The sequence below is a fragment of the Cyprinus carpio genome, chromosome B11 (assembly GCF_018340385.1).
Source record: "Cyprinus carpio isolate SPL01 chromosome B11, ASM1834038v1, whole genome shotgun sequence".
Classification (NCBI taxonomy): domain Eukaryota; kingdom Metazoa; phylum Chordata; class Actinopteri; order Cypriniformes; family Cyprinidae; genus Cyprinus; species Cyprinus carpio.
The window spans coordinates 16,219,016-16,246,760 of NC_056607.1; the positions used below are offsets into that span (position 1 = coordinate 16,219,016).

At 35.4% G+C, this 27,745-nt stretch overlaps 3 protein-coding genes across 3 annotated transcripts in view; all 3 read left to right on the forward strand.

The window, feature by feature from the left end:
* The window catches only part of LOC109109930 (pleckstrin homology domain-containing family A member 6-like), a 60,538-nt gene extending 44,543 nt beyond the window's left edge, over nucleotides 1-15,995 (forward strand). The window contains 19 exon segments of the mRNA XM_042734216.1: nucleotides 2-246; nucleotides 443-529; nucleotides 863-916; nucleotides 2,833-2,913; nucleotides 3,657-3,725; nucleotides 3,830-3,910; nucleotides 4,127-4,276; nucleotides 4,370-4,465; nucleotides 4,934-5,045; nucleotides 5,682-5,821; nucleotides 7,321-7,503; nucleotides 8,362-8,425; nucleotides 8,616-8,701; nucleotides 8,924-9,097; nucleotides 9,893-10,042; nucleotides 10,170-10,303; nucleotides 10,668-10,810; nucleotides 11,616-11,712; nucleotides 13,641-15,995. Coding sequence (XP_042590150.1) covers nucleotides 2-246; nucleotides 443-529; nucleotides 863-916; nucleotides 2,833-2,913; nucleotides 3,657-3,725; nucleotides 3,830-3,910; nucleotides 4,127-4,276; nucleotides 4,370-4,465; nucleotides 4,934-5,045; nucleotides 5,682-5,821; nucleotides 7,321-7,503; nucleotides 8,362-8,425; nucleotides 8,616-8,701; nucleotides 8,924-9,097; nucleotides 9,893-10,042; nucleotides 10,170-10,303; nucleotides 10,668-10,810; nucleotides 11,616-11,710 — 2,144 coding nt within the window. The 3' untranslated portion in view covers nucleotides 11,711-11,712; nucleotides 13,641-15,995.
* Nucleotides 15,996-17,371: 1,376 nt separating this feature from the next.
* Nucleotides 17,372-19,023, forward strand: LOC122138925 (vesicle transport protein GOT1A-like). The gene is made up of 3 exons (XM_042734215.1): nucleotides 17,372-17,947; nucleotides 18,242-18,333; nucleotides 18,664-19,023. The coding sequence occupies exons 1-3, from the start codon at nucleotides 17,923-17,925 to the stop codon at nucleotides 18,844-18,846; spliced, it is 300 nt and encodes a 99-aa protein (XP_042590149.1). The 5' UTR covers nucleotides 17,372-17,922; the 3' UTR covers nucleotides 18,847-19,023.
* Nucleotides 19,024-22,925: 3,902 nt separating this feature from the next.
* LOC109109928 lies at nucleotides 22,926-27,676 on the forward strand. The gene is made up of 6 exons (XM_042734217.1): nucleotides 22,926-23,708; nucleotides 24,279-24,312; nucleotides 24,605-24,708; nucleotides 24,888-24,986; nucleotides 25,069-25,106; nucleotides 25,264-27,676. The coding sequence occupies exons 1-6, from the start codon at nucleotides 23,645-23,647 to the stop codon at nucleotides 25,531-25,533; spliced, it is 609 nt and encodes a 202-aa protein (XP_042590151.1). The 5' UTR covers nucleotides 22,926-23,644; the 3' UTR covers nucleotides 25,534-27,676.
* Nucleotides 27,677-27,745: the final 69 nt, after the last annotated feature.

The window sequence follows — 27,745 nt, forward strand, 5'->3', positions numbered from 1 at the left end:
CGGTATTACCCCCAGTTGGACTCAGCGCAGAACTCTATGAGACGGCTTTCCATACAGCCCCGCTCGCGGTCGGTCCCTCGTTCACCCTCCTCTTCATTGGGAGGACCCTACTCTCCACACAGCTTCGCCTCACCTGCCCGATCTCCCAGTGTCAGGTTTGATCGGGGACCTGGCCGACTCAGAGAGGAGGGAATATATGCTGACCCCTCAGTCTATGGGCTCCGCAGGTCACTGAGCTCACCTAAGGTAAAGCATCTGTCAAACAACTAAGTATCCATAACCAGAGCACCTCATTTGAATGATTATTTCCAGATTATTTGAGATTTTAATCACATTTTTTTTTCTTAAACTTTTTTCTTTTTTTTTTCTCATTATTATTATTATATTATATTTTGCCTTCTTTGTGTCTGACTTTAAACTACTATAATTGTTCTTGTTTTAGTATGATTTCCCTGGAGATAGACGTTCATACAGCCAGGGAATGTACCACTACAACTACCCAGCATCCCCTTCGCTCCATAGTAAAATGGTAAGTCAACACTTTAAAGCATTTGTGAATGTTTTTAGCATGAAACACACCATTTGGAGCCTTATCAACAGAGAACCAGCAAATCGTGCAATCATGTGACTGATAATTTGTATGTGAAAATGATCTAGTGCACTAGTCTGGCTATTGAATGGTGGAGACTGTGTAATTGTCTGTTGTTATGAGTGTGATGCACTGCGCTTTGCTGTGATTAGCGATGCCGTGATCAGCATGTGTCTGTCCTCACCTGTGTCTCGGTCTCCGTCTCTCCATCCGATGCTTTTGCGTGCTGTATGCTGCTGCTGGGCTTTGCTGCTGCCTCACTGCACACATCAGGAGGATATTTTAGACGTGCAGCTTCAGAGGAACCTGGAGTACCTAGATCAGCAGGTAGGAGATTCAGTGTTGACAGCACATATTAGCTCTCGTCCAAAACCTAGTGAGCTACTCAACTAAGTGATATGAAAAAATATGAATTATGATGAAATCTTGAAAATGTAAATTGTCAATGATTTTCCATTTTAGTTAGGAGGCTGCTTTAGAAAGCACGCAGTAGACAGAGGCAGCTCACTAAGTTTTCCAACAGGGCTTTTGATTGTTGGCTTCACTTTAAAGAGATGATAGAGAATAGACTGACCGTTGTTTGGTTGCCAACTTCATGTCATTAATGTAGTCACGGTCCTCTCAAACATTTTTCCTGTTCTCACTGTCTTCTCCTCTGTGTGTCAGTTCTCGCACTGACTTGAAAGGGTTTTTTAATTTTATAACAGCTGCATGTTAACAGCAGCGGATGCTATATATGGCTTCTTCGTAGTTGTCGCATGGGGATGTTGTCACGAGGGGTTATATTCCAGGAACTGTAACGCAAATATATGTTTTCTGTAGCAGTGTTTTTTTTATATGTTGATTTTGAAATCTTTATCAAAAAGTCTTCAATTAGAATGCTTTTTGTCAGTTCTGGGCAAATTGTCACATTTTAAATATATATATATATATATATATATTTTTAATTATTCATTAATTTCAGTAATTATTTTAATTAAAATTGCTGTCAAAAATTGGATATTTCTCTGTGTTACCAGTTTTGGTGGTTTATGAATTGTTTATCATTTCATATTTTTACTGATTATATTTTTCTGAAATGCCTGTTATAGGATATTTTATGGCATCCCTAGTGAAAAATAAATATACTAAAATGTATTTGAAATACATTTATTTCATGCTAAGTATACTACAAATACATTTAAATATTTAAGTGCTTAATAAAAAAAATAAAAAAAAATTAAAAAAAAACAGCAATTGTACTTTTAGTTTACTAAACTGGTATAGGCTAAAGTCTGCTAAACTGAAACAACTAATTTTGTACTTAATGCACTTTAATTGTATGGAAATAGTGTTGAAGTCCAACTAAAGATATGCTGAATTATATCTGATTGGGCTAAAGTGGAACTATTGCAAGTATACTTCAGGTGTCTTGGATTTAAAGGCAAATATTATTTAAATGTCATGCAATCTTCATCAATAGAGACATTAAAACACATTTTAGGCTTATGAAGAAATGTGCATTGTGCACAAGTAGTCTAAATAAAGTTTAATTAAACTTTTTTTTATATATATCAGTAAGTCTCGGGCGATATGTCAGTGAATAGATTTGAACTATACTTAGTTTGAAATAAATGTATTTTTAATATATATATATATATATATATAATATATATATATATATATTATATATATATATATATATATATATATATATTTCTATTATTTTTAACTTTCTTAGACCAAAGAATCTGAGAAAAGGGGAATCTAAAGTAAATTTACACAAAATAGGAAGCCGCACAACTGTTTTAAACATTGATCATTGGAAATGATTCGTTACTAAAATTATTTCTGATGGACTGAAGACTGGAGTAATGGCTACTGAAAATTCAGAAAATCCATCACAGGAAAAAAGTAATTTGAAAAAAATATTAAAATATAAAAGAGTTATTTTAAATTGTAATGAATTTTCACAATATTACAGTTTTTACTGTATTTTTTTTTTATCAAATACAGGTAATTGCAGCCTTGATGAGGCTTGTTTCAGAAACATTAAAAAATATTTAACGCACTAAACTTTTTAGCAGTAGTTTAATGACTTTCAAAAATAAAAAGTTTAAAAGTGTGCGAAAGTGTGAAAACTTGCACCGGTCTCTATTATATCCTCGACCTGCTGTGGACATTGCAAGTATAGGTTCCATCAGAGTCAGCCACACTCAAGGTCAGGAATATAGCCAGGTGAATGATGGTGTGTTCTGCCCTAGATGACAGATGGTGATCACCTAATCGGCATGGTAACCAGAATGGTTGAGCGTTCCTCTCCTCGAGCAAAACTATTTTCACAAGTAAGAGAGTCGAGACTCCAGAGAGGCAGGCTGCTGTTGTACCTGCTATTCCTGCACTACTAAACCTCAGTTCAGCCTCTTTCTGGCAAAGTTAGGCTCAGACAAGGCTGTTCTGAGATTGTGATGGAGCCTGCCTCTCTCTGTGCTTCCTAGTCGATGTGGCATGTTGGATGCTTTGATAGTGCTTTAGGTTTAAGTGAACTTAGGTTTAGATTTAAAGCCTTAACATTTAAGTTCAGCTATGAGAGCCACAATCTTCAGTTCTCTTTGGTTTTAAGATTTTTTTGCTTTACTTTGTGTATCTGAATCCTGCCCATCCATTGCTCGTTTGCCCAATATCACATCCTCTATTGTGTGGTCATTGTGTGTCGTGTTGTCTTGCTGTTGTCCCCTGTGTACAGTATAAATGTATGTCTTATCCACTCATGCCATCAAGCAAGAAAGCCATTTTCAGTGTATAGCCTTCACACAGTGGGGCTTATCATTGACACAGCATTTGGGATGGTTTTTGTTGCTGAATAATGCAAACGGCACATAGCAATGGCTAATATCTATTTCTGGTATTTATTAATTTAAAAGGTTTTTGTATTTATTTATTTTAATTCTGAGCAAATAAATTAATAACAATGGTCATTTTTATTAGTATCATTGTTTATTGTTCATTATTTATTAAATCTTTTTTTTTTAAAGAAAAAGACATTTTTACTAATATTTCCATTTTATCCATTCTCTTTGATTTATAGGTGCCTCCATTCCATGATGTGTACGGTGATCTACATCCCACACTGAAGCTTAATGAGATTGAGACCAGTGTAAGTCACTTTGTCTGGTCAAAGACATGCATAAATGTACAACTTTATAAATGATTGTCTTTCACATAACAGACCCATGAACAATTCATTGTGTCTCTGTACAGAAACTACTGGGCCGCTTGTGTGAGCAGAATCGACTTGTGAAAGAGCAGGAGGCTGTAGTTCATCGTTTGCGAATGGAAAAGGTACATTTGTTGCTTTTAAGAGGTCTCTCAAAAAAAATGGATCCTGGCTCAACATCAACTATAATATGAAATACTATTATAATATATTTTATTATAATATTAAAATAAATAATGCATTATTAATTAAATATTTAACATTAAATGATCAATTTAAACCACATAATTATGCCTAAAAATACTGCCCTTGCTCACTTGACTGTTTTCTGTAATATCCAGGACAGTCTAGAGGGGGTGCTGGTGGCCACACATCAGGAGATGGAGCTGTACAGGAGCCAGCCACTAGCCATGGAGAAACTTCAGCTGAAGAAGGAGAGTCTACAAAACAAGCTGATTAACATCAGAGGAGAGCTGTCTCAGGCCTCCAGTGTAAGAAACCAGACAGTTACGAAAACACAATCTAAGCTAGTGAAACTGATTTGAATAGATGTTGTTATTTCATTTGTTAATTGTACTTCACAGGCCCTGACCACCACCCGTATGGAGTTTGAAGCACTAGAGGATGAAGTAAACAGCATCCATGGTGACCTGTGGGAACAGCTGAACGCTGGAGGGCAGGTATGTTAGTGATTTCACATTTGTCATCATCATCATTAGTTACCAGGAAACCTTGAACTCTTAAACTACAATCCCTTAATGACTTCTGCCATCTTTCCATTTAGACAAATCATTTATTCATGAGCACATGCAATTATGCGTTTGCATCATGCGAACAACCTCCATTGCATTCAGCACTGTCATGATCATTTTACATGATTGATTTACCTTGAGGGCATTACTGTAGTAAAAAGGTGACCTTGACGATACAGAAATAATTTTAATACTAAATTAAGATCCATAGCAATTATCTATTTAATGCAACAAGAAGTCCTTTGAATGGAAATGAATTATGCAATCAGTAATTGAACGGCATGTGATTCTCTCATTAATTATTAATAAGAATGACTATGCATTAATGTAATGGTCCTGACAGTGCTTCAATAATGCATGTGTCTTTTCTGTTTCAATGAATCGCTTTCCTTCCAGAGTGAGCTGGTACACAGGCACATTCAGAATGAGTTCTGGAGGGTTCAGGATGTTTTGGAGGGGCTGCACAAGAACAACCCGTCTCGTGGCACGGACACGGCCAAGCACAGAGGTCAGACGATCTGTTACTGCACAGCATCATGCATAATCTCGGTTTATTTCGGCACTTAGCAATGTGGTCCTGCAGAGCAGAACAACAACTTCTTTCTGACCAGTTTCTGGTTATGACATTTTTTAAATGCATGTTATTGATCTTATTGTGAATGATTCGTCCATGCATGCATGTTTCATTTGTAAAATTGGCTCATAATTTTAAACTTTTACATTTTTAATAATAACTGGATCGTCCCAGGAAACGACAGATTCTTTTATGACATATGCTTCTCTTAAATGACTTTTCCAGTCATTTAGTCTACATAAACCCTGGCCCATTCTTGTAATCAGCTGCTAGCTCACATTAAGATTTGCCCTCAGATTGTCCCGTATTTTCTCTATACAGAGCTGCAGTTTTCTTATGTAGAAGAGTATTGTTAGAAAGTTTTTACCCTGCTGTTGCTGTGATGCAGCTGCAATGCTTTTTATGCCGTGCGTGAGATGTATAACAGGCTTAGTCATTTGTTTTATGATTTGATTATTTTTTATTGAAATACAACTGCAGCAAAGTAGAGCATATTACAGGGAAGAATATTAGGTTACTTTTGACATCATGACATAGGTCCTTAACTCTATTATCTGTCTCTGTCTCCAGTAGCCAGTGGAGCATCCGGCTCTTTCAGCACAAACAGTCCTGCGAGTCCCTTGAGTTCAGTGAGTCTGACGAGTCCTCTCAGCCCCTTCTCTCCTGTCCCTGGTTCTCAGGCCTCTCCCACTAAACAGCTGGCCACAGAGGTATTTCACACAGCATCATTCTTCAATGAAAGACTGTCTTACTCATTACAGTGTACAGAATACAATACAGCAGCATATACTGTACCAGATAATTTCATTTAAATGCAGAAGGGGATATCAAATTGTTCTGCTTCTCGTAATTAAATCAAGTCTGATCATAGGACTCTCTATTTTTGGTTAGCCTGAATTGTTCCTGATTCGAAAGAAATTATATTTGCTGTATAGGCTCATTTAAAGAAACCTCTAACCATAGTCTACTGCCATTGAGTTGTGGTGATAACTTCAAAAGACTTTTATTTTGTTTAGATGCTACATTGCCCATGATTCTGCAGAGAAATTGTCATCAATTGGAGAATCACACAAAAAAAATAAAAAAATAAACTGCAACCTATGCACCCGCACACTCCCATAAATCACTGCAAATGATATAGTAATGAGAGTCAGTCTCCCTACACTCTCAAACTATTTAAGTATTTGTATGCAAGATTTGTATATTTTGAAATAAATGTTAAATATGCTGTTTCCGTATACATAATTAGAATATTTAAATCAATAGTTTTATATATTTTCATCATTTTCAGTTATTATATCCTTCACAATGCTTCATGGGACTGTGGTTCTTTCCTCATTAAGGCTGTTAAGGATACAGTCTTGCACCTTTGCCTTTCGTCTGATTTTCTAATTCTTTTCCCCTTTAAATCAAAGTTTGTAATCTTTTGATTCACGTTGTAGCTGTTTGGTATGTTTCATGGCTTATAACTCCTAAACAAACACTTTTTAAAAATCCCTATGGGCAAAATGAATAAGAAAAATGCTGGCTGCTGTCGCACTCTATTGGCTTGTTAGCATAAGATAAAGCACAATAAGCTTAATTGGGTGTTGAATAAATCTAACTGGAAAGATGATTAAATTACCTGAAATGGGATTCAAAGATTATTTCTGTCTAATACCTGTTTTCTGGCTGTATGATTCTGTTTTTTGTTGTTACTTAGTTGTAGTCACTCTTATTAAAGCTTGGTTGTGTGTGTTTGTTAGTACTCATAGGTGACCCACTCCCACAGTGACACACTACCAAAATATACCCAGAATTTTTGTGCCGTTTCTGGTTTCTAGCACATGCTGTTTATTTAAAAGAATCCACTCCTGACTGAACTGCACATTTCCAGAATTTCCGTATTAAAACTGATGGCCTAAGCCTTTTAACCCAGCTCACAGTTGCCTTTGCTAGCAGAGATTTGCCAAAACCGCAAAGTACATGTGTGGGTCATGTGCAGGTCAGTGTTTATTAGTGGTGGTGGTGAGGAATCCATGCCTATATGCTTCCCATGATTCTCTCCACCCTCCACCTGGCTTAGTCGCTCCTGATGCACAGCTCTCTGTCCGCTTCTCTATCCCTTCTCTTCTCTCCTTCTCCCTGCCCTTCTTTCTGTCCCTATCCATATATTTTACTCTCTCTTCCCAACTTCCTGTTTTTCTTTTCCCTTGCCTTCTTATGACAGGAGGTTGGTCCTCCACGACCTCCACTTCCTAAATCTTACCAGCCCCTGGAGTCCTCCCAGTCCTTTCCCCCCTCCGTTCCTCCCCTGCCATTAGACAGCTATGCCTGGCTGCGGAGCATGGGCCCCCATTCAGGCATCCATCAGGAAGGCTACAAGGATGACGAAGAATTCCGCAGCAGAAAGGTACCTCAGAGAGGCGGCCCGCACTACGAGAATGTCACGCCATGATCATTTTTACAACATCAACAACATCTTTCTTTTTCATCTGGACTTATTAACTTCATTACTTCCCTTTCTTTCCATTTCACTATTTCACTTCATGTTTGCTTTTACATATTTAGGATTTTCTCATATATTACTTTATCTCAAACTAAACGCCATCACAATATAACATCTGTTGTAAGATATAGCAAATATTGGTATAAATAAATCAGATAGAGTAGCTTGTCTTCCAACAGCTCCCATTTTTCCCTCCAACGTGTGTGTGTGTTTGTGTGGTAGATAGATCAAGTTTCTTCATATGCACACTTGTGTAGTTGCCCCATTTCTGTCCTTAGTACCTGTTTTATTTGTGCTTGCTTTTGTCTGTGCTATTGTTGCATTTATTCAAGCTGGTGACAGCACGCTGTCATGTGTAAAAATGCTTCCATTGCTTTTATTTATAGTTACATTTGCCTCAACAACCTTATGCATTTACAGGCTGTGATTCATCACACTGTTGAGCAACCTGTATAAACCCTAACTGTGCCCCATGTTGACTGTTTTTTTATTTTATTTTTTTGGAAAAATGGTTTCCTAGTTGAAAATATAGGTATGGGATTGCTAAAGGCATTTAATATAAATAAACAATAATATGAAACCAATAAGAATGGAATCAGATTAAGAATCTTAAGAATCAAGTAAGATTCAAATAGATTTTTTTTATCCATCAGGATATGGTGGGATGGCTGCTTTTAATTATGACAGAAATTCCATTAGCAATCCTGTACATTCCTTTAGGATATTTTTACTAGAGTTTACATTTATTATGTTCTGTTCCAGCACAACTACAACTCACAAGGAGAAAAGATCAACGACTTTGATACAGAATCCAACCAGAATAAAGGTACGAAGAAGAAAAAAGGGCTCACATTTTTCTTGACCTTTCCTGGGCATATGAAGTTAATTATATTATGGTATATTATGGTTATAGTATGGACAACTGAAAAACTCAGAATTCAGAAAACTTGATATTATTGCCTTGCAATGGCGCCTGTCTAAAAAACGTGGTTTAATAATTGACTTTTTCCTTGCAGTTGGAATTGTTCCACCCAGGACCAAAAACAATTCTGATGGCATCCAACGAAGAAATGGGAAGGTGTCCAATGGTCACATTTCAAGAGTAAGTAAAATCTATATTAGTAAATTGTGTATGTTTCCAATAGTAGTTCCACATTTTATGAGAGAAGAACTATAACATATAACCATTACCATTAGTTTTAATCAATGTAAATGGGTAACAGATTGAAATTATGGGTTCAGATTCAGTATGTATAGGACTAGGTGGCATTTTAGGTAATCTTTTATAAATGCAGCATGTAATGGTGTTGGATATGTGTTACAGGAGAGGCCAAAGAGTGCAGTGTTCACCGCAGAGGTAAAGTCTAAAATGAGTGTGGAGGAACAGAATGAGAGGATAAGAAGAAACCAGAGCAGTTCCGTCAGAGACAAGAGGCGCAGCCTCAACCTCTCCAGCAATCAGAACATTGATGGCAAATCTTCTACAAACTACAGAGTGGTTAGTGTCATACTGTTAAACATCATTTTTTCTCTGCACTAAAAGAGTGACTTATTGTATTAGTGAGTTATTGTAAGGCTGGCTGGTTATCAGTGCACCTTATTACCAGTACTTCTTGGTTTTGAGACACTACCAGCAAAACCACTAAGATTTTGTGCTTGAGATTCTGTGCCATGAGATTTTGTGCATTTTTGCTTCCAAAATACACACTTATGTGTTGATTTTTTTACTATTAGAATACATACTGTATAACATATTACAGTATATAACATAAATAATGTGATTATATAACATATATAACATATTAAATGAAAGATAAATTTTGACCACACTTTTATCCAGGTACAATAGTCTTAACATAGTGTTATTAATCAGCTGGTTAAAATATGATGATTATCTATCGGTACATTTTTTTACCCTGTTTGCCTGTTGTGTCTTGCCTTAATTCTTACCCTCACTATTTATAAGGGTCAGATTTATTACATATTGAATTCTTAAACCTGTTATGCTCATGAAGGCACCTCACATTTCTCAGAAAAAAAGTCAGTCCAGTAAAAATATCTAATCTTGAAATTAACTTGAAAAGGCAGCAAAACAGCAGAATATATTATTGATGTATTCTAAATATTATAATAATGAATACATTTATTGGGTGCCATAAAGTATATGCTTAAAACAAGAAAAAAAAATATTTCTCAATGGTGTGAGACAACTAAAAAACTTTCTATAAAACCATTTTGCAGTGTATTAAAAGTCACGCCAAGCATTGAGCCAGTTGTTCTTCCTGATATCCAGGTGCGGAGGAGAGTAACAGCTGATGAGGTGGATATTAAGGATCTCGAGGCGGCCGTGAGGGGAGAAGGTGTGGAATCACCCAGGCAGGAAATTGCTCGTCTGCGACGACAGGTGGAACCGGAACACTATGACCTGGATCTAAACAAAGAGGTTAGAAGTCACATAGCAGCACTGCACATTGCACAATGAACAAGCGTTTTTGTTGTACATTGTCCAGTTGTTTAATAATGGCTGATATAAAAGATATGCAAGGACATTTGTGTCATTGTTTCTCTAGTTGTCCAAGCCGGATAAAGTCCTGATCCCTGAGCGATACTTGGACATTGAGCCCAGTACACCACTCAGCCCAGAAGAGCTGCAGGAGAAACAGAAGAAAGTTGAAAGAATCAAGACACTGATTGCCAAATCAAAGTATGATGCACATCATATGCCTTCATCCACTGCACACTGTTTTTGTTCTGTCCATCCAAACCCTTTGTTGTTATGCAATAAACCATACCATACTTGCTGAACAACTTTGGGACTGTCAAACTTCTAAAATGAGGTTGAGCTGTCAAAATACAAGTATAAGAAAACACCATAAAAGTCCAAAAGTTTACTTTTGTGTTCTTTGGAAAACAGTTTACAGGTTTGGTTTGGAACAACATTGAGTAAACCTTGGCAGAATTTCCTCTTAGGTGAAATCAGTACTTGAAGAAATGACTTCAAATATGTCTGGTCTGAGGATATATATCTTTTTTATTGAATATTAATATCTCTATCTGTCTTTCTCCAGCCTGCAAAATGTGGTGCCGGTGTTGGACGGGCCAGTGGAGGGAACCAATAACCCAGATCAGCAGCTTCACGAGCAGGAGAAACGCATCGAGATTTCCTGTGCTTTGGCTGCCGAGGCCTCCCGCCGTAGCCGGCTGCTCTCCGGTGAGGAAGCCTGCCGCCCTGAGGAGCCTGGGCGAGCTGTGACCCCAACTGTCTGACCCTCATGCCCTTTCAGTGTCACATGCTCCTTAATGTCCTCAATGCACACTTCACCACACTTCAGTACTGAGGTTGCACTTTAATTACAGTTTTTTTGACTTAGTTGAACTGTTAGATTTGTTATTTTGCAGAAGAAAATTATAATATAAATGATTATATGAATTATTTTTATTATCACAGTGTGTTTCAGAATTCACAACACATTTATAAAGCTTTTAGATAACATCTAGATGTGTGACCTCGGTACTGAAGCACACTGTCTAGTTCCATCTAGATTCACTGGGGATCTGGTCGAGAGTGAGATTTTACTCAGTTTAATGACTTTGAATATATTCAGCTTTGTTATCATCACTAAATTTTAAACCTCAGAACATATATAAATTGACAAAGGCAGAGAGGACAAACACCAGTATAAATAGAGAGATTTTAAAAAATACAGTATATACAGTATATTTTTTATTCACCATGCCTTTGATCTCAGTTTCTAGATTAAGATTTATGGAAAGCCAAAATGCGAATATAAAAAAAAAATCATTCTAATTTTAAAATCATGCATTGGACTTGTCTTCATATTTTTCTTTCATTTCATTCCATATTTTTGATAGTCAAAAATTAAATTTTGCCTTGTGGCTCTGTGAGAGGACAGTATATATAGCTACCTCTCTGTCCCACAATTCCTATTTCATTTGCTTCATGGCATATGTTTTCTTTTGACATTTCCCCCCCCCATAATTTCACTGCATTGCAGCCCAGTGCGTCCCCAGTCATCCTGCCTCCCCAACCAGCCTGGTCCCTCCCCCTTCTGCTGACTACTCTGACTCCTCCCACATCATGAAGGTGTGAAGGTGAGTCCCGCCCACTGCACAACAATCCCCGCCCCTTCCTTTCACTTCCTGTTCCTCATACAAATTCTCTTTCTGGTCCTGCTTATTACTGCCCTTGCTTTCTTTTACTTTTAGTAGAGCAAGAAATAAAATGACACATAATAATGAGGCCTTTACACCACCCTGTTTTGCTAGAAAAATATGCCGATATGGAGAAAAAATTGCAATGAAAATTCAAATTATTGATCTTAAATAACTGCATATTTGTGGCTATTCCACAAACAGCTCTTACAAATGTGATGACTGGCTTTCATTCTGTATAATTCTTAACAAAGAGGCTAAACAGACAAACATGAACATAACATCTGCTATCAGCTCATGGCAAAAAATAGTCAGCATGATCAAAACCATGTGACAAGAATTTTAAAAAGGCAATGCTGGTGTTAGAAACTACACATTAGGCTCATGTTGATTTATTGTAGTGGACCTTCATAAACACTACATTTCTCTTGTGGTTCATAAACAGTTCATTAAAGACAATTTCCACCTGATATATTCACAGAGAAACCAGATGCATCTATTTGGCAATAACTGTTGTAAAATTTGTTCACCTTCTTAACTGTTGAGTCAGAAGCCTACTTGACATAAGTATACAAACACAGATGCAAATGTTTAGCCATTCGCATTGCAAAAGTGCAACCATTTTTCTGTTTTTCTTTTTCTGAGTTCTTGAGTTCAAAAGACTTAATTGGTTAATAAAGTGTGCCATTAAGCCAGATAATATTATTCAGGTAGCTTTTTTTTAATAAACATGTTTACTTTAACTATATAGGCTATATTTTTCTAGTTATTTCAAGCTCTAAAATATTTAAGCGGTAGCAATTATGAATGCTTTTCTTTCTCAATACACCCTTTTGCCAGACCCACACTGATGTGGCCTTCCAGCACACCACTACCCAGAGGTCTTTGTGGCCAAGTGCAGACCACATGGCTGAGAGTGCCATCTGGGGCAGAGTCATTCTTTTCAAATTGTTGCTTCTCTATGACTATGAAAAATGTTCCATATAAGAAAATAATTCACACTCATGTCTAATAAAATGTCACCTTGATGATGGCACATTTTGCATTATTAATTGCAGTCTGATAAGTCATAAGGTAAAGAGTGACATTTTTGAAGATTCTGTCATTAATTACTCACCCTCATGTCGTTCCAAACCTAAGACTTTCGTTCATCTTCAGAACACAAATTAAGATATTTTTATGAAATCCGAGAGCTTTCTGACCCTGCATAGACAGCAACAGAACTGACACGTTCAAGGCCGAGAATACTTTTTGAGCACAAAGAAAACAAAATTAACTTTATTCAACACTTTCTTTTTATCCCTAGTATCATGACGCATGTGTATGGTGCTGCTGACACAGGAGCCAGCGTTCTGACGTAGAACCCGGATGTGCTGTGCCTTGTTTACAAGCAAAAGTGAACGCGTGTCAAAGACTGACACAGAAGAGAAAATTGTTGAATAAAGTCCCTATTTTTGTTTTCTTTGTGCACAAAAAGTATCCTCGTAGCTTCATAAAATTAAGGTTTAACCACTGATGTCACTTGGACTATTTAAACATTGTCCTAACTTCCTTTGTGGGCCTTGAATGTAGTTGTTCCACTGCTGTCTATGCAGGGTCAGAAAGCTCTCGGATTTCATCAAAAATTATCTTAATTTGTGTTCTGAAGATGAACAAAGGTTTACGGGTTTGGAACGACATGAGGGTGAGTAATTAATGGCAGAATTTTCATTTTTGGGTGAACTATCCCTTTAACCATTTCTAGATGCATTCACATTCTTGTATAGTGTGGACCTTATAATAATTTTTTGTGTGTGAAAAATGATCTCTGACGATACATTTGTTCTCCTCTTCTCTTTGTTCTCTCTCTGCTTCTCCCATTTTCCCAGCTCAAGCTCTTGCAGCTGTCAAATTTGACGATGAACCCTTCTGAGTGTCCAGCAGACAAAGAAAAGACAGAAAAAAACACTGAACACCAAGAACATATGTTTTGCCTCCACCAAACATTGTATTTCTTTCGATTACTTACAAACACCATGCAGAGAAATATTTCAAAATGTTTGGATGTTTGCAGAGGGCTTTTCACGATCGAGGTTATCTGCCTCCACATCTCCTCGCAATCCTCATTCGGAGTGTGTAACCCACGGCAGAACTACGTAATTCAATTTATCATCTGTTTTGACTTCGTTTCGGAGGTTGGCAGTCATAATACAAAAGCTACAAACTAGCCAGGAAGTGAACGATGTTAACAGATTCATATCTACTCGGTCACATTATTGACTGGAGTATATTCATCAGATTCATACTACAAATGCTGGGTACAGCTGCTCAGGGTGGATTCTGCAGACACAAGCACGTTTGTGACTGGAAAGAGCGTGACGGAGATCGAGATGCGACCAGAGGAAAATAGCCATGCTTGAGGAAGTTGAAAAAACCAGACCAAGGACTACAGCAAAGTTGTCAAAGCTCAGTTTATCTGTAAGTCATCAGAAAGAAAGATTCGGAACCGCTGGTATGATAATATATCAAGCCGCAATTGACCCCTGAGGATTTACGAACGGAACTCAGTAGGAATCTGGAACAACCGTAGACTGTTGATGAATCCGTTGTTGTCTTGATCCGAAAGATGTTGTTGAGTCAAGAAGACTTGGCATTGGGCACTTCCCCTCCATCATCTTTAAGGCCAGACTCACTGTGACTCCTCCTGGCCTCCTCTTTTCCCACAATCCTCTCCAGTTTCACGATAGGGCTTAAGAACCCTTTTCCCATTAATGTTGCAGTCTCTCAAACCATTGTCAGGCCTTTAAGTACCATGTGTATCTATAAAGATTAAGAAAGCGTATATATTGATATGACTATTACTCTAATCTTTGCATCAAAGCCATGTGGACTCATCATAGTGCTTTTACTGCTAGGACAGTAGTTACCAAATAATGGTACCTAAATACTTGTGAGAGTGTGTGGTAGATTAATAAGAAGAGAAAGCCGAATTACTGGAAGTGTCCTTAGAGTTGTAAGTCTGCTTGTTGAAACAATGCGTGTTCATGCGAGGCCAGCAACTTGCATTACAGCCTGTATATACTGACGTTAAATTATGTAACCTGTTGCCCCAACAGAATATCAAAGCCCTTATTTGTGGATCGTTGTCCCATTTGGAGATTCATTTGGCTGTTTCTTTTCTGCTGTGGCGCAGTTTTTGTGTAAATATAGATTGACATGGAATTAAATGGAACAATATTTTGGATTATTTTTCTATCACTGGTAATTACCTCTGTAATCAAGCAGCTTGATTATAATGTATCGTAAAGTAAAGAACAATTTGCCAAACCATATAAATCTCCTGTTTTGTACTTTGAGGTGATCTTTTCCCTAAACCTCTAAAATGCCATGCAAGTTGTTAGCCCATACTGTGCTTTCTGCTTGTCTTTTTTTGTTTTTACGTGAAATTAGTCTGTTTTTGGTCTAACTCTTGACTAAACACTGGCCTCAGCTTGTGTATGATGTATATTGTTTTGTTAGAATTTGTTTGACGAAACTCTCATTTATTTCTTCCGTCGACAAAAGTCACGGAAATCATGTTGTACCACCTGAATCAAGGTAAAACACAGTATGAGATCTAGAAAAATTAATAACATTCCACAGAAGCAGATTAGCCGTCATCACTTTTAAGCAAAAACAGCCCAGACGGGGAAGACAGAGATCTATTTTTATCATTTTTCAGAAAGAGAAAAACAAGATCAATGCATCGCATATTTTTCTATGTATAAAATGAGGTTCGATTGGTTACATTTGTAAAATGATTAAAGAGAGTTTTGATCTGATATATTATGGAGATACTGATCGAGGCTGATATATTTTTAATTTATTGACCGAAACTTTGCAGCATCCTTTAGAAGGCCTTGTTTAAAAGTCATTTTTAAGTGTTATTTTGTACGGAATTGGACAAAATGGTCAAGTTGCAGTTGGACAGTCAAAGCAGAGACGTCTAATATTTGATAAAACAAACAAACAAACAAACATGTAGCATATAAAGTGGGTTTAACTACAGTAATTCAAAATAAGCACATTTGTCTGTGTAAATATTTTTAAATCAAAACACTGTACGTCTTCATATTTACCGTAACTAATGCTATTTTAAGGAAAAAAATGGGACTGCTTGAGCTATGCAAATCAAACAAAATAATACTTAATGTGCTTGCTTTAGAAGTATCCTCATGCAATAAAGTGAATGTATTTAAACCTTCTTTTGTAATTAAAACTCTTTATTTGTTCGTATCACTTTTCTTCAGTAGAGTTTGTACATTCATAATTGTATTCCGACACTGTGCTCTCTCACTTCAGGTGAATGTACTGTGAATGATAAGCAAGAAAAATATCTATAATGCAAATGTTATTAATGTGTTACTTGCAGGGTCCAAAAAGCAATATTTTTCAGCCTTAAACAGAGAACAGCCTTTAGACATGAGACACACTTTACTCCTAAAACATTGCAAATATTACTCTGTATTACAAGACAAGTTACAACAGAAGCTCTTTTCAGCAGCTTGTGAGGTAAACTAAATTAATTACAGCAAAATTAAGCCTGTTTATTACAAAAGTTTGACAGCTTAATCTTGTTTTGGCAGTTGGAAATGGAATAAGCCGCAATCAGACCCATAGTGTTGAGCCAGAAGTCAGTCTATTCAACATTCCAACACATTTTCACAGAAATCCCAACCACATATTTTTTTATGTTTCTTCTAAAAAACACTAACACTAAATCTAACACTGTATGCGTGTGATACACACTCTAATTGAAAGTATTAAGACTTTATGTTGTGAAAAAGAGTTGGTTGTTTACATAGACCATTCACTTTGTTGCATTTGTTAAACACTAGATAGAATGAATGAGTGGATAGAGTGAAAAGGTATTTGTGTAATGGAAAATAAAGAGATTGTTGGAAATTGTTTTAATAGATAGCAGGCGAGGAATGGGTTGTGGTTGAGGTAAAAATTTTTTTAAAAAAAAGTAGTTGGTAAGCCTGTTGGCGAGTCAGCAGGCTGACTGTGAGCTACATTATATGTTCATTAAGGTATCTTCATCAAATAAATAAATTTGTGGACATAAATTGATTTTAGTTAAAATAATTGTTTTTTATTTGTATATTTATAGCACCACAATAATTAAAGTATTATTACATAAGTCCTTCAAGAGTCTCTACACTTGATAACAGAGACACAAGATGGCAGCAGTTGTGTTTGCATGATTTAAAAGAGAGCGACTACAGTCTGATATATGGCACTGCCACGTGCAAAAGAGAATATTAGTAAAATATTTGACCTCTGAATGCTGTGGAAGCATTGTGAAAGAAAGAAAAAAAAGCATTGTGAGATATAAACTTAGAACTGTAAGACATCAACTCAGGAATTGTGAGTATTTACCCCAGTATTGTGAGTTTATAACTCACAATTCTAAGAAGAAGAATACAAATACAAAATCTGAATTGTGAGATCCAAAGTCACCAAAAAAAAAAAGAAGAATGCAAGATGTAAATTCTGAAAGTTCTGAACTTCTCTAAGTTGCAATTACAATTGCAAGATATAAACTCTCAATTCTGAGAATAATGTCTGTATTGTGTGATATAAACTTACAATTGTGAGAAAAAAAAGTAAAAATTATCTTTGATCTTTTTTTTTTTTAGTGGTGGGAACAAGCTTTTCTATAATTACGCTCTTGACCGATCAGGACTAAGTATTCAAACAAGCCATATTATAATTTCTTTATCTAGTCATCAAAATCGTAAACTTTTTATTTTCTTTTTTTATTTTATCTGCTGTTTTGCACGGTTTACAATTATTTGTCATGCCAATAATGCATATTACACTAGGGTGATTAAAGGGCAGGGGGATAAGGTTGTTGTTTAGGGTGGCAAGCTGTCAGCTGTGGGATGTGAGGCAAGGAAATGTGGAGTGAGTGGACACATGCTTCTGTGGATGAGTGAGTGGATTGTGATATGAGATAAAGTGATCATCAGGCAGAGCGTTCTCTCTCATCAGTCTAATAGGTTTGGTTAATGTTCACCCTACAGTAGGGTTCAAAAGTCAAGCATTTGTGTGAAAGACACAAACCAGTAAAAACCAAGGAACTGAAACTGGGAGATCTGAGCCAAGAGAGACAACAGAGCGAAAACCATGATTACAATCACAGAGTTTCAGAGTGAGTGTCTTTCTTTCAACTGAATATGCAAGCACTGTATGAGTTGCAGTTCTGTACAGTTACAACTCAACTTAGAGACACTGCTATGTTCATTTTCACACTTAATGTAAATTATTACTCTTTAATTAAATTAAAACTATGTAAATCAGTACATGAAGATGGTTTGGTTTGCAGTGGTTAGAAGATTTTCAGAAGAAGGCCTTTTTTAAAAAAAAAAAAAAAATAACCACAAAAATATCTGCTTTATTGACTAACTAGGAATATAGCTGTAATCTATTGTGACTTGGATTCCAGAAATCGGTGTGGGTCTGTCAGGATTTGGCGTGTTCTTTGTACTGTTTGGAATACTGCTGTACTTTGACTCGGTCCTGTTGGCATTTGGAAACGTAAGTGCTGTTGTTTAGACATGACCCAAGAAACTATATAGATCTTTGGTCATGGGAAAGCTTTCTTAAAGGGATAGTTCACCAGAAACTGAAAATTCTGTCATCCTGTTCAATCTTAAGTCACTTGAGAGTAAGGGCGAAAGGCATTTTAATTTGGAAATGCTTTGAATTCTATTTTTGGGTGAACAATTCCAACATTACAGTTTGGGTCTGCTTTTAAAAAATTGAATTCTTTAAAAAAAAAAAAAAAAAAAAAAAAAAACCCTTTGAACGGTAGTGTTTGTATGCATATATTACGTATTTTCAAAAAATGTTTTCCTCCGCTATTAGATTCTGTTTGTGTCTGGATTGGCCTTCATTATTGGCTTGAGGAGGACGGCCCACTTCTTTTTCCAGAGACAGAAGCTGAGAAGTTCCGCCGCCTTTCTAGGAGGCGTGGCTTTAGTTCTACTAAGATGGCCTCGTATTGGCATGCTTGTGGAGACCTATGGCTTTGTGCTTCTATTTAAGTAAGTAAATAGTTGAGTCATATCCGGTCCTAATGTGCAAGGTAGACACCTCCAAGATGATAATTCAAAACCAACCAAGATACACTTTGCCTATCTAATTGTGGAACATTTACTTAACTATTCATTACCCTATACATGCTTTTTTTCTCTGCTTAAATTGGCTTTTTTTTCTTTTTCTTTTTTTTTTTTTTATTCATGCTTTTTTTCTCTGCTTAAATTGGAAAATCTGTATGTTTGTAGGTCATCTCTCGCAATGGCTTTTGATTCTCGCAACAGCCTTAAAACATTCCTTTTTTAACTACGGTATGGAACTAAAAGCTTGCTTTACGGTGCTTGGAAGCTTTCATTAATCTAACTACCAATTAAATTAAATGCCACCTGTGCAATTTAAACACTCAAGGATTGGCTAAATGTTTCTGATGTTTATCTTCTCTCTCGCATCTCTCAGATTTTAACCAAGTTATCTGGAAGTAGTTCCTCAATGGGTGTAAGAGCAGATGCTTTGAGGTGCTTTTTGCAGTGAACTCTTCAATATTAGCTGTTGTTTTTTTGTATATGATGGATAGTTGTCAGTTTATTTTATTTGTAATATTTTAGAATATTTACTTTAGTTGATATGTTTGAATAAACTCACCAAACATGCCCAGTGTTCTACTCTAGAATATTTAAAAGAAAAAAGAAAGAAAGAATAAAAAATTATTCAGGATTTGAAGTGCACAAGATGTATGTAAGTAAATTCTCTCGACGTGAAAACAAGCAAAAATAAAATGTCCAGTGATCTCTAAAAGCTTGTTGATGTGCCTTCAGCCATTCAAGTTATGAATACATATTTTAGAGCATGCAGTGCTTTTCCAATCATTTCATTTCTATTTCATCTGTCTGCTCCCCCCAACTTCAATGATCTACCCTCAAATAGAAAATGATATTGAGTTAAAATATATAAAGGCTTTGTGGTCCGGAATGTTCCTGTGAAAGGGATGGGTGGTGGACCCACCCCGGAGCAAAAACACAAGATCAGAGAGAAACAGGGAAGGGTTTTGGAGGGCTGCAACCCACTGAGGAGGCAATGACGCAGATAATATTAATGTATGAGAAAGATAAATTGTGTCTGAAGGTTGCATAAACCAAACACAACCTCCATAACAGCAGGTGTAAAGGTAAGCCATTTACTCCCATTGCCATGTTCATATGCATAATTGTCAGTGTATGTATGCATGTATGTGTGTGTATATATATATATAATATATATTTTTCTAATATGACATATTTACATTTGTTTACATTACATTCGTTTCTTGATTACATTTGTGCATTTGACAGATAATTTATCGAAGCGTTTTACAGTGCATTGATGCAAAAACCAAGAGGATTTTAAAGTCCCCCCCATCCCCCACCTCCCCTTTCATGCAACAGATAAATGCACATTTTGATTCTGACAATTTTGGCAGAATTGTTAAGTGGTTCTTAACTTTTATGTTCCTATAATATTATTGTTTCTTACATAGAACAGTAGCATTTTGGTTACAAAGTACAAAATATAAATTTTGTTATATTTTATTCTAAAATATTTTATTTGATTATAAATATATTAAATGCATATTTTTATTAAATAATCACTTATAAAATATTTGAATTATAATATTATTGTGTTATTAATATTATTATTAAATTTTATATTTGTGTATTTCATTTTTTACATCTACTGTATGAACAGCATAGCATAGGAGCAGTTGTGAAAGGCTGATTTCTGATGCTTTTGATAACTCCAATTCTCTTTGAAGTGTGTATCTGGGTGTGTTAGAGTTTGTATCTATATGTGTGGGTTTGAACTTATGAATTGAGTATAAAAAGATACACAAATGTCATCAGAATGTGTGATCTCATAAAAAATACCCATAATTGAGAGAGAAAAAAACGTGTATTGGTTTCTAATTGCTAATTGTTTTCTTACAGAAACTTATTTTTGGTTTAAAACACATTAAAAATGATGCTACTTACCATCATTTTGATGCTGTCAGTGGCGAATGGTGACACACACCCTTCAGGGCATTTTCAGTACTATTTAGAAGGTAAGTTCAGTGTTGTCTTTCTCAACTGTCAATAACTTCTAAAAAAGACAGGATCAGTGCAGTTAATATCAAACAGTGTTATTACATAATAGTCTTAAGGCAACAAATGGCTTAAAAATAGATATTTAAGATTCTGGATGCATTGTAAAGTTTATTGTTTAAAAAGTGACAATATAATACATACAGTGCACAGCATAAATGAGTACACCCCCTCTAAAACTGAACAAATTTAGCAATTACTCTTGACTTAGAAGACATGTTAGGGTTCTTTGGAGATGTAATGTTCAAAGTGATAAAATGATGTGTTGCAAAAAACGGGCACACCCTCCTGAAAGTTACTAAATAAAAAAAAAAAAATAAAAAAAATTGTATAGGTTTAAGTCTATTTTTGATCAACAGGTAAGTATACTGAACAAAACTTTTAAAGACAAGTAATTTCCTGACACTTAAATGTGTAATATAGCCCACTGAATCATACTCAGACTTAATGCTTGGCAGCAGTGGAACCACTTGGGAGAGAACTGCCAGGTTACTTATTTCTTAGCATAAAAGAGGACAATGGTACAAGAGGAATACCAAATATAGCAGAAGTAGCACCAACTTTCAAAAAAAAAAAAAAATTCAGGTTTTCTCTTTACATTTTCATTTAGTGATGAGTGAATTTTTGCTAGAAAAAGAGCAGGAGAAATAACATGCAAGTGTCTCAGAGCCGGCAAATGCTATGAAAAGAGTGACACTTTATCTCACAGAGTATGATGCAGCCTGCAGTAGTGACATGCATGCTTGTTTATCCACACCAGAACTACTGACTGTAGCCAAAGCAAAATAAACTCATTTAACCTCTTCCAGGGCCCATATTCACAAAAACTGAGACTTCTGGGAATCCATACTCTGGTCTCAAGAGACCAAGTCAATCATTTCGGATCCAAAATCATCCAAAATGTTCTGGTGTTGCTAGAGGAGGAGTACAGTGAGAAATGCTTGGTACCCGCTGTGACGTTCAGTGGTAGTAAAGCTTTTATAAAGGGATGAATGGGTGCTGAAGGTGTGCTTTATCAATGCTGGCATGAATTCACACACTGATGTAATACACAAACTTGAAACAGAAGATGCTACCCTCCTCTCATTCCCTGCATTATTGGGCATTTTTTCAGCATGACAAGGGGAAAACCCTTCAGTGGACATGTTTTTCCCTTAATCTTAACGCTCTTGAGCAACTGTGGGGGATTCTGTAGAGACAAGCTGAGCAAAATCCCCCATTAAAGATCAGAGCATTTAAGGAGGTCGTCCTCCAGGAGTTAAACAGCACAGATGTGAAAATTTGTCATGAACTTGTACACTCAGTGCCAAGAAGGGTCAGAGCAGTATACGTTAAGTTCTGGAGGACATACTAAGTACTAGAATTCAGAATATTTTCTGAATTAAATCTAGTGTGTACTCATTTCTGCAATTCTTTATTGAAACAAAATTGGCTAATTTACTTATCTTACAGAAAATATTGGCATACATTTTGATATTTTTATTAAGTATATGTTTAATGTTTCAATTTTGCCATCTTTCCATGAATTATATCAGTGATCATTAAGAAAATACATCTTTTATATTTATTCAGAGAGGGTGTACTCATTTACTGTATGCTGTGCACTGTATCATAAGCCTGCAATAACTGTAAAGCATGGTTTCACTTGTAGGCCTTTGTCTAATAGACTATATCTCTTGAGCTTTTGTTGTATTTCTAGATGAAACTCCTGAGGAAACACCACTCCAAGATCTCAGGGGAACTGACACTCGTCCCACAGCTAGATCTCCTTCTCCCAAGCTCCCAATGCTTTTCTCCATGGGTGCAGGTCCTCAGTGGTGGTCTCCAGAAAGGCCTTACACAAAAAGGAGGCAGAATGTCGCGTACTACAATCTCAATTCCTTCGGCCTCCGCTATGGGAAGAGTGAACAGAACATGCTTGCAGGGTTTAAACAGAAGATACCTGTGAAGTGAGATCCACTGGGCCTTTTTAAATTATGCATATATTACATGGATCTTTTCATGTATTCTTTGTGATAATTTAGTCATTTTGATGCACTCAAGTTGATGTACTGTGGGATTGATCGGCAAACATACCATCAGTGGAATAGTTCATAAACTTTAGCAAAATGCTGTAAAGATAACTATGAAGATACATTTTACTAGTAATTAATAAAAATGTTTTATCAAACAACTGAATAAAAAGACTTTATTAGGTAACATTTAAAACGTGAGGTGAAAATGTTATTTAATATGAATCAGAGATTTTTTCTCGTGGTTGTGTGCTTCCTGTTCACACTTGCTGATGGCAAACATAACATGGTTTAAAAAAATCTTGTTCTCAGACTTATTGACCTTTTGGCGTAGTTCATCTCTTACAACCAAAATGAACAGTTCACCATCAAAATATACTGTATGATTTTACAGATTCTTCTGTGTTTTAAAATTGATAAAAAAAAAACTGTTTAGGTAGAAATTTCATATAACATTCAGAACGTCACTTTCAAAAAAGTTGCTGTATCTTCAGTCTTATACCTTATTTAAGACTGGTGACGTTCAACCACAACTTTCCACTGACTCTAGATAATCACTGAGCATTTCCGTGGTTGTGCTTTTAAGGGGAGACTTGATCAACACTTTGATAAAAATATTAAAGATCATTATAAGAAGGAATTTGAAAATTTTACTAACTTGTGTGAGTTTCTGAAGGCATCATGTGGATTATACACCCTTTGTTTATTATTACTCTTTGTATGTTTCTCTTCAGTGTGCTGGCAGGTAAGACACATGGCGTAGATTTTCTTTTCTTTTTTGCTTTTAAATACATTATGATGATTGTTCAAAAACCAGAAATGTAGACTATAAAGTTTAATATAAAAAGATATCATCATCATAATAATAAAATGTAAGATTAAGGTTTTACAATAATATTCTTAAAGAAAATGTACATTGTGTAAAATACAAAGTTAATCTGAAATTATTAAAAACTGTTAGATATACTGTATCTAACAACAATTAACCAATTTTTGTAAGCTGAAATATAATAAAACAGATAAATTAGATGTTTATTTACTGAGGCAAACACAGATATGAAACAAAAAAGCATCAAGAGTGGAAACCAGTGTGACAGAGAATGATTTATTATGAACAAATACAAGATATTGATGTAAATGATGCTTAAAATTAATTTGACATGAAATTTGTAACTACATAGATTTTGGAAATTAATATGGAATATTGAAACTGAATATACAAAAAAAAAACACACACACATTGTATAGATGATCACCTGTATCAGTTTGTTTTAATGCAAATTAAATGTTTTTTTTGTTTGTTTGTTTTTTTCAGGTAACAACAATAAAAATGCAGGAAGCACATCTTGGTAATTCTATAATTCTCAATGTATTTTTTTTTTTTTTTTTTTAACTGAATACCACTTGAATTTATCATATCTAATCTTGTGAGTGAACTATGCAACAAGTATTTGGTAGATTTACAATATAACACATTTAAAATCTTTTTACTTTCAGCCTTTGAGTTGTATAGTATTTGTATTTTCTTCCGTGAGAAGTGATCAAGTAGGTTGTAATGTCTTAAAAAGGTTCTTCTCCTCACTACGTAATTTAATCTTGTGATGAATCCAGATATCAACATTTATTTCTGTATTGTTTTAGTGAATATCTTCATCCGTTGATGTATGCCATCATCTGTTTCCTCGCTGCCATAGTTGTTATTCTCCTGATACTTCTGATTAAAATGTTCATGTCGATGCAAAGCGGTGAGTGCACTACAGTGCTATGTTTAATTGCTTATTTATTCCTTATTATCATTCTAAATGACAAGTGCTTGTTAGTAAAATGATGAAGTGTTTTTTTTTTTTAATTCATAAGATGTAGCTTTGGTGTGTGTGTGATAATTATTTTTATTTATTTATTTATTTATTTATTTTTAACTCAGCCATGAAAAGAGACACTAGCCATACAACCAGCGACACAAGAGAATCAACTGCTTTGTGTCAGAACAATGCATTAAGTGTCTCCCCTACTTCAGGCAATGGTAAAAACACACATTTTGCAATAAGTCCTACTGTTCATATACTGAGGTTTTCACACTAAACGTTTGTCTTTTTAACAATTAGGTGCAGATAATTCATCCTCTACTAGTTCTGAAGGCTCGGTAAGTCATTTGAAAACCATAAACTTCTTCCTCACGCATCTGAAAGCCATCATTATGTATTCCAGATGAGTTACGCACCATTTAAAGAATGTTACAATTCTTTATTGCCATTTTTGTTTCATAAGGGGTTTTGTTTTTGTGTGTTTTTGGTTGTCAGCTGTCAGATATTTCCACTACCTCTCAACGGTATGTAAGCCTTGAAGACCGTCGAAAGACTTCTGACTACATAAATGTTTCAGAAACTGCTTCCATTGGACTAGTGGACTTGAAAAAAATGGATACAGACTATGTGAATGTTCAAGAGTCCCAACAGAAAAAGGCAAAAAGAAAAGGCCACTTGAGCGGTGATGACGGTACGACAAGTTTTAGCAGCGATGATTCTACTCTGAATTACTCCAAGGTTGTCTTTACTAAGACAGAGAAGTAAAAGATTTAATTAGTAGCTTCATGAAAATGGGCTTAAAAGGATCAGTCACTCAGAAATGAAAATTATGTCATCAATTACCCAACCTCATGTTGTTTCCTTGTCTGTGGAACAAAAAAAAATATTAGGAAGAATGTTTTCAACCATACAATTAAAAAGTCAGTGGGGTCCAAAATAACATTTCATTGATAGACAAAGATATATAAAAATCTTATTTTAAGTTAGTCATGCAAATTTGGAACAACAGTAAATAATTAGATGAATTTTCCATTTAATATTTTTTAAGAAGATGTGCATGTATTCAATTAAAAATACAAATGAAAACATACAATTTTAAACAAGGTTCCCATAAACACAAGGAATGGGGATGCATTTAAAAAAAAAAATTCCAATGCATTTTCGGGTGTGCATTTTAGTGCATTTTTCAGATCATAAAACACCACATCCTGACAGGAAGGAACCAGACATGCATCTGTGAAAGTTTAACAGTAATAAATAACTACTCTAAATGTGCAGTCATCAAATGTTGTACTGTGATAACAAACATGCCCCTTTTCAACATCGACATTTTATGCTTTTCCACCAACCAAGCATCATTTTTCTTTTTGGGCCCGAGGGAAACCATTAAAAACTCACATGATGCAATGCAAAATTTCTCAGGAATATTGTTATAAAAGGATAATTTTAAAATAGAACTTATCCCAGATGTATCCCAGTACCACCACATTTAATATTTGATATTTTCAGGTTTAATATTTTATATTTATGTCACATCAAAATTGCAATATTATGGTGAATCCCATCAACTTGCATTGCCAGTGTCCCACCACTTGGTGGTATCAACAGCTCTGCCTGAGCTACTATATGGCGATGTAGTAAACATTATGAAAAGTCTGTTAGGATGTGAACTTTATGTTAAAATGTGGTGTTATTTGTTGCACATTTCTACATGAGCTGATTCCAAGATCACACTGAAACATATTCAATGTTATATCATCTTTCTAATTTTAAGGCCAATCCTAACCACACATTGCAATATCTGATCAACACAGACTCTGAAAATAACCCAAAAGGACTATAAAAGTCACCCTCTTTATTCTGATAAGACACAGCTGTTTAAATAATTAGAGGAGGCATCCAAGTTCCAGGAAAAACTTCTATTTTGAGTTAGCGTTTGAATTGAATTCATTACAAAATTAGTTGTGTTTTGCGGCACTCCTTTCAGGTACTGCACAGAGACCTCTTTTAAATTCAACTTCCAGAATGGAATAATTGTAGTTCAGTTAACTTAAAGAGCAAATTTTGTGTCATAGAAGCTTTGCAACAAACATGCCGCCTGCATGTGGTTCTGTTTAAGATTGAAATACAGTTCACTTCATAACAGATGCTGAAGTTAAAGAGTGTTCCATCTTTAGTGGCAGGGCAAAAAAGAAATTCCGTTGCATTGCTCACATCCGACTAATAATGGCCTTTGATCTGTCTGTTTCATTAAATACTCAGCTGCGAGCGCATCATGTAGATTGTTCTTAATAAATTTATAATGAAACTTAACCTTTTTCTTTATATAAAAAAGTGTCATTGTCACATAATCAAACATTTAATTACAAAAGTGTTTTTTTCGCAGGCAGTAAAAAGAAATTGACTATTGCACAATGTAAAGCAATGATACAGGGAGGATTCCAGTCATTTTTTGGCACATCCGCGGAGGTTTGGCCTGTGAAATTTGGTGGTTTGGTTAAACAACAGCACTCTGTTTTTCAGGAATCCCCATTAAAAAAACTATTCTCCTAATATAAGCCATACCATACAAATATTAATTTAAGATTCTGACATGTAATCTCAAGCTTTGCACAAAGTTTACTTAGTGTTTACCAGTTCATTGCTAATAAGCCAGTGTAATCTTATTAAGTTGTAAAACTTAAATAACCAATGATAGAAAGGGAAAAACAAAGAACAGTGGTTGTAAGCTGTCATTAAAATGTCTTAATAGCTCCGTTTGATGTTGAAAGCTTCAGTATGTAAACAGTATCACAATCGCATAATGATTAAAAAAAAAAAAAAAAAACTGGAATGTGTTTAATTTCTTTTGTGTAATTAAAGTTTAACCACTGAAAACTTACACCAATAAACTTCTCTTGCCTTATTACCACACTGCTTAAGACCTTTTATGGTAGATTTCAGTTTAAACACCACTTACTCATTTGTTTAGTATTAA

Coding starts and splice junctions, on each gene's coding strand:
- LOC109109928 (XM_042734217.1), top strand. CDS start 23,645: ATGTGGATTATACACCCTTTGTTTATTATTACTCTTTGTATGTTTCTC. Junction 24,709..24,887: donor GTTCATGTCGATGCAAAGCG/GTGAGTGCACTA, acceptor TTTTTAACTCAG/CCATGAAAAGAGACACTAGC. Junction 25,107..25,263: donor CTACTAGTTCTGAAGGCTCG/GTAAGTCATTTG, acceptor TTTGGTTGTCAG/CTGTCAGATATTTCCACTAC.
- LOC122138925 (XM_042734215.1), top strand. CDS start 17,923: ATGATTACAATCACAGAGTTTCAGA. Junction 17,948..18,241: donor TACAATCACAGAGTTTCAGA/GTGAGTGTCTTT, acceptor CTTGGATTCCAG/AAATCGGTGTGGGTCTGTCA. Junction 18,334..18,663: donor TCCTGTTGGCATTTGGAAAC/GTAAGTGCTGTT, acceptor CTCCGCTATTAG/ATTCTGTTTGTGTCTGGATT.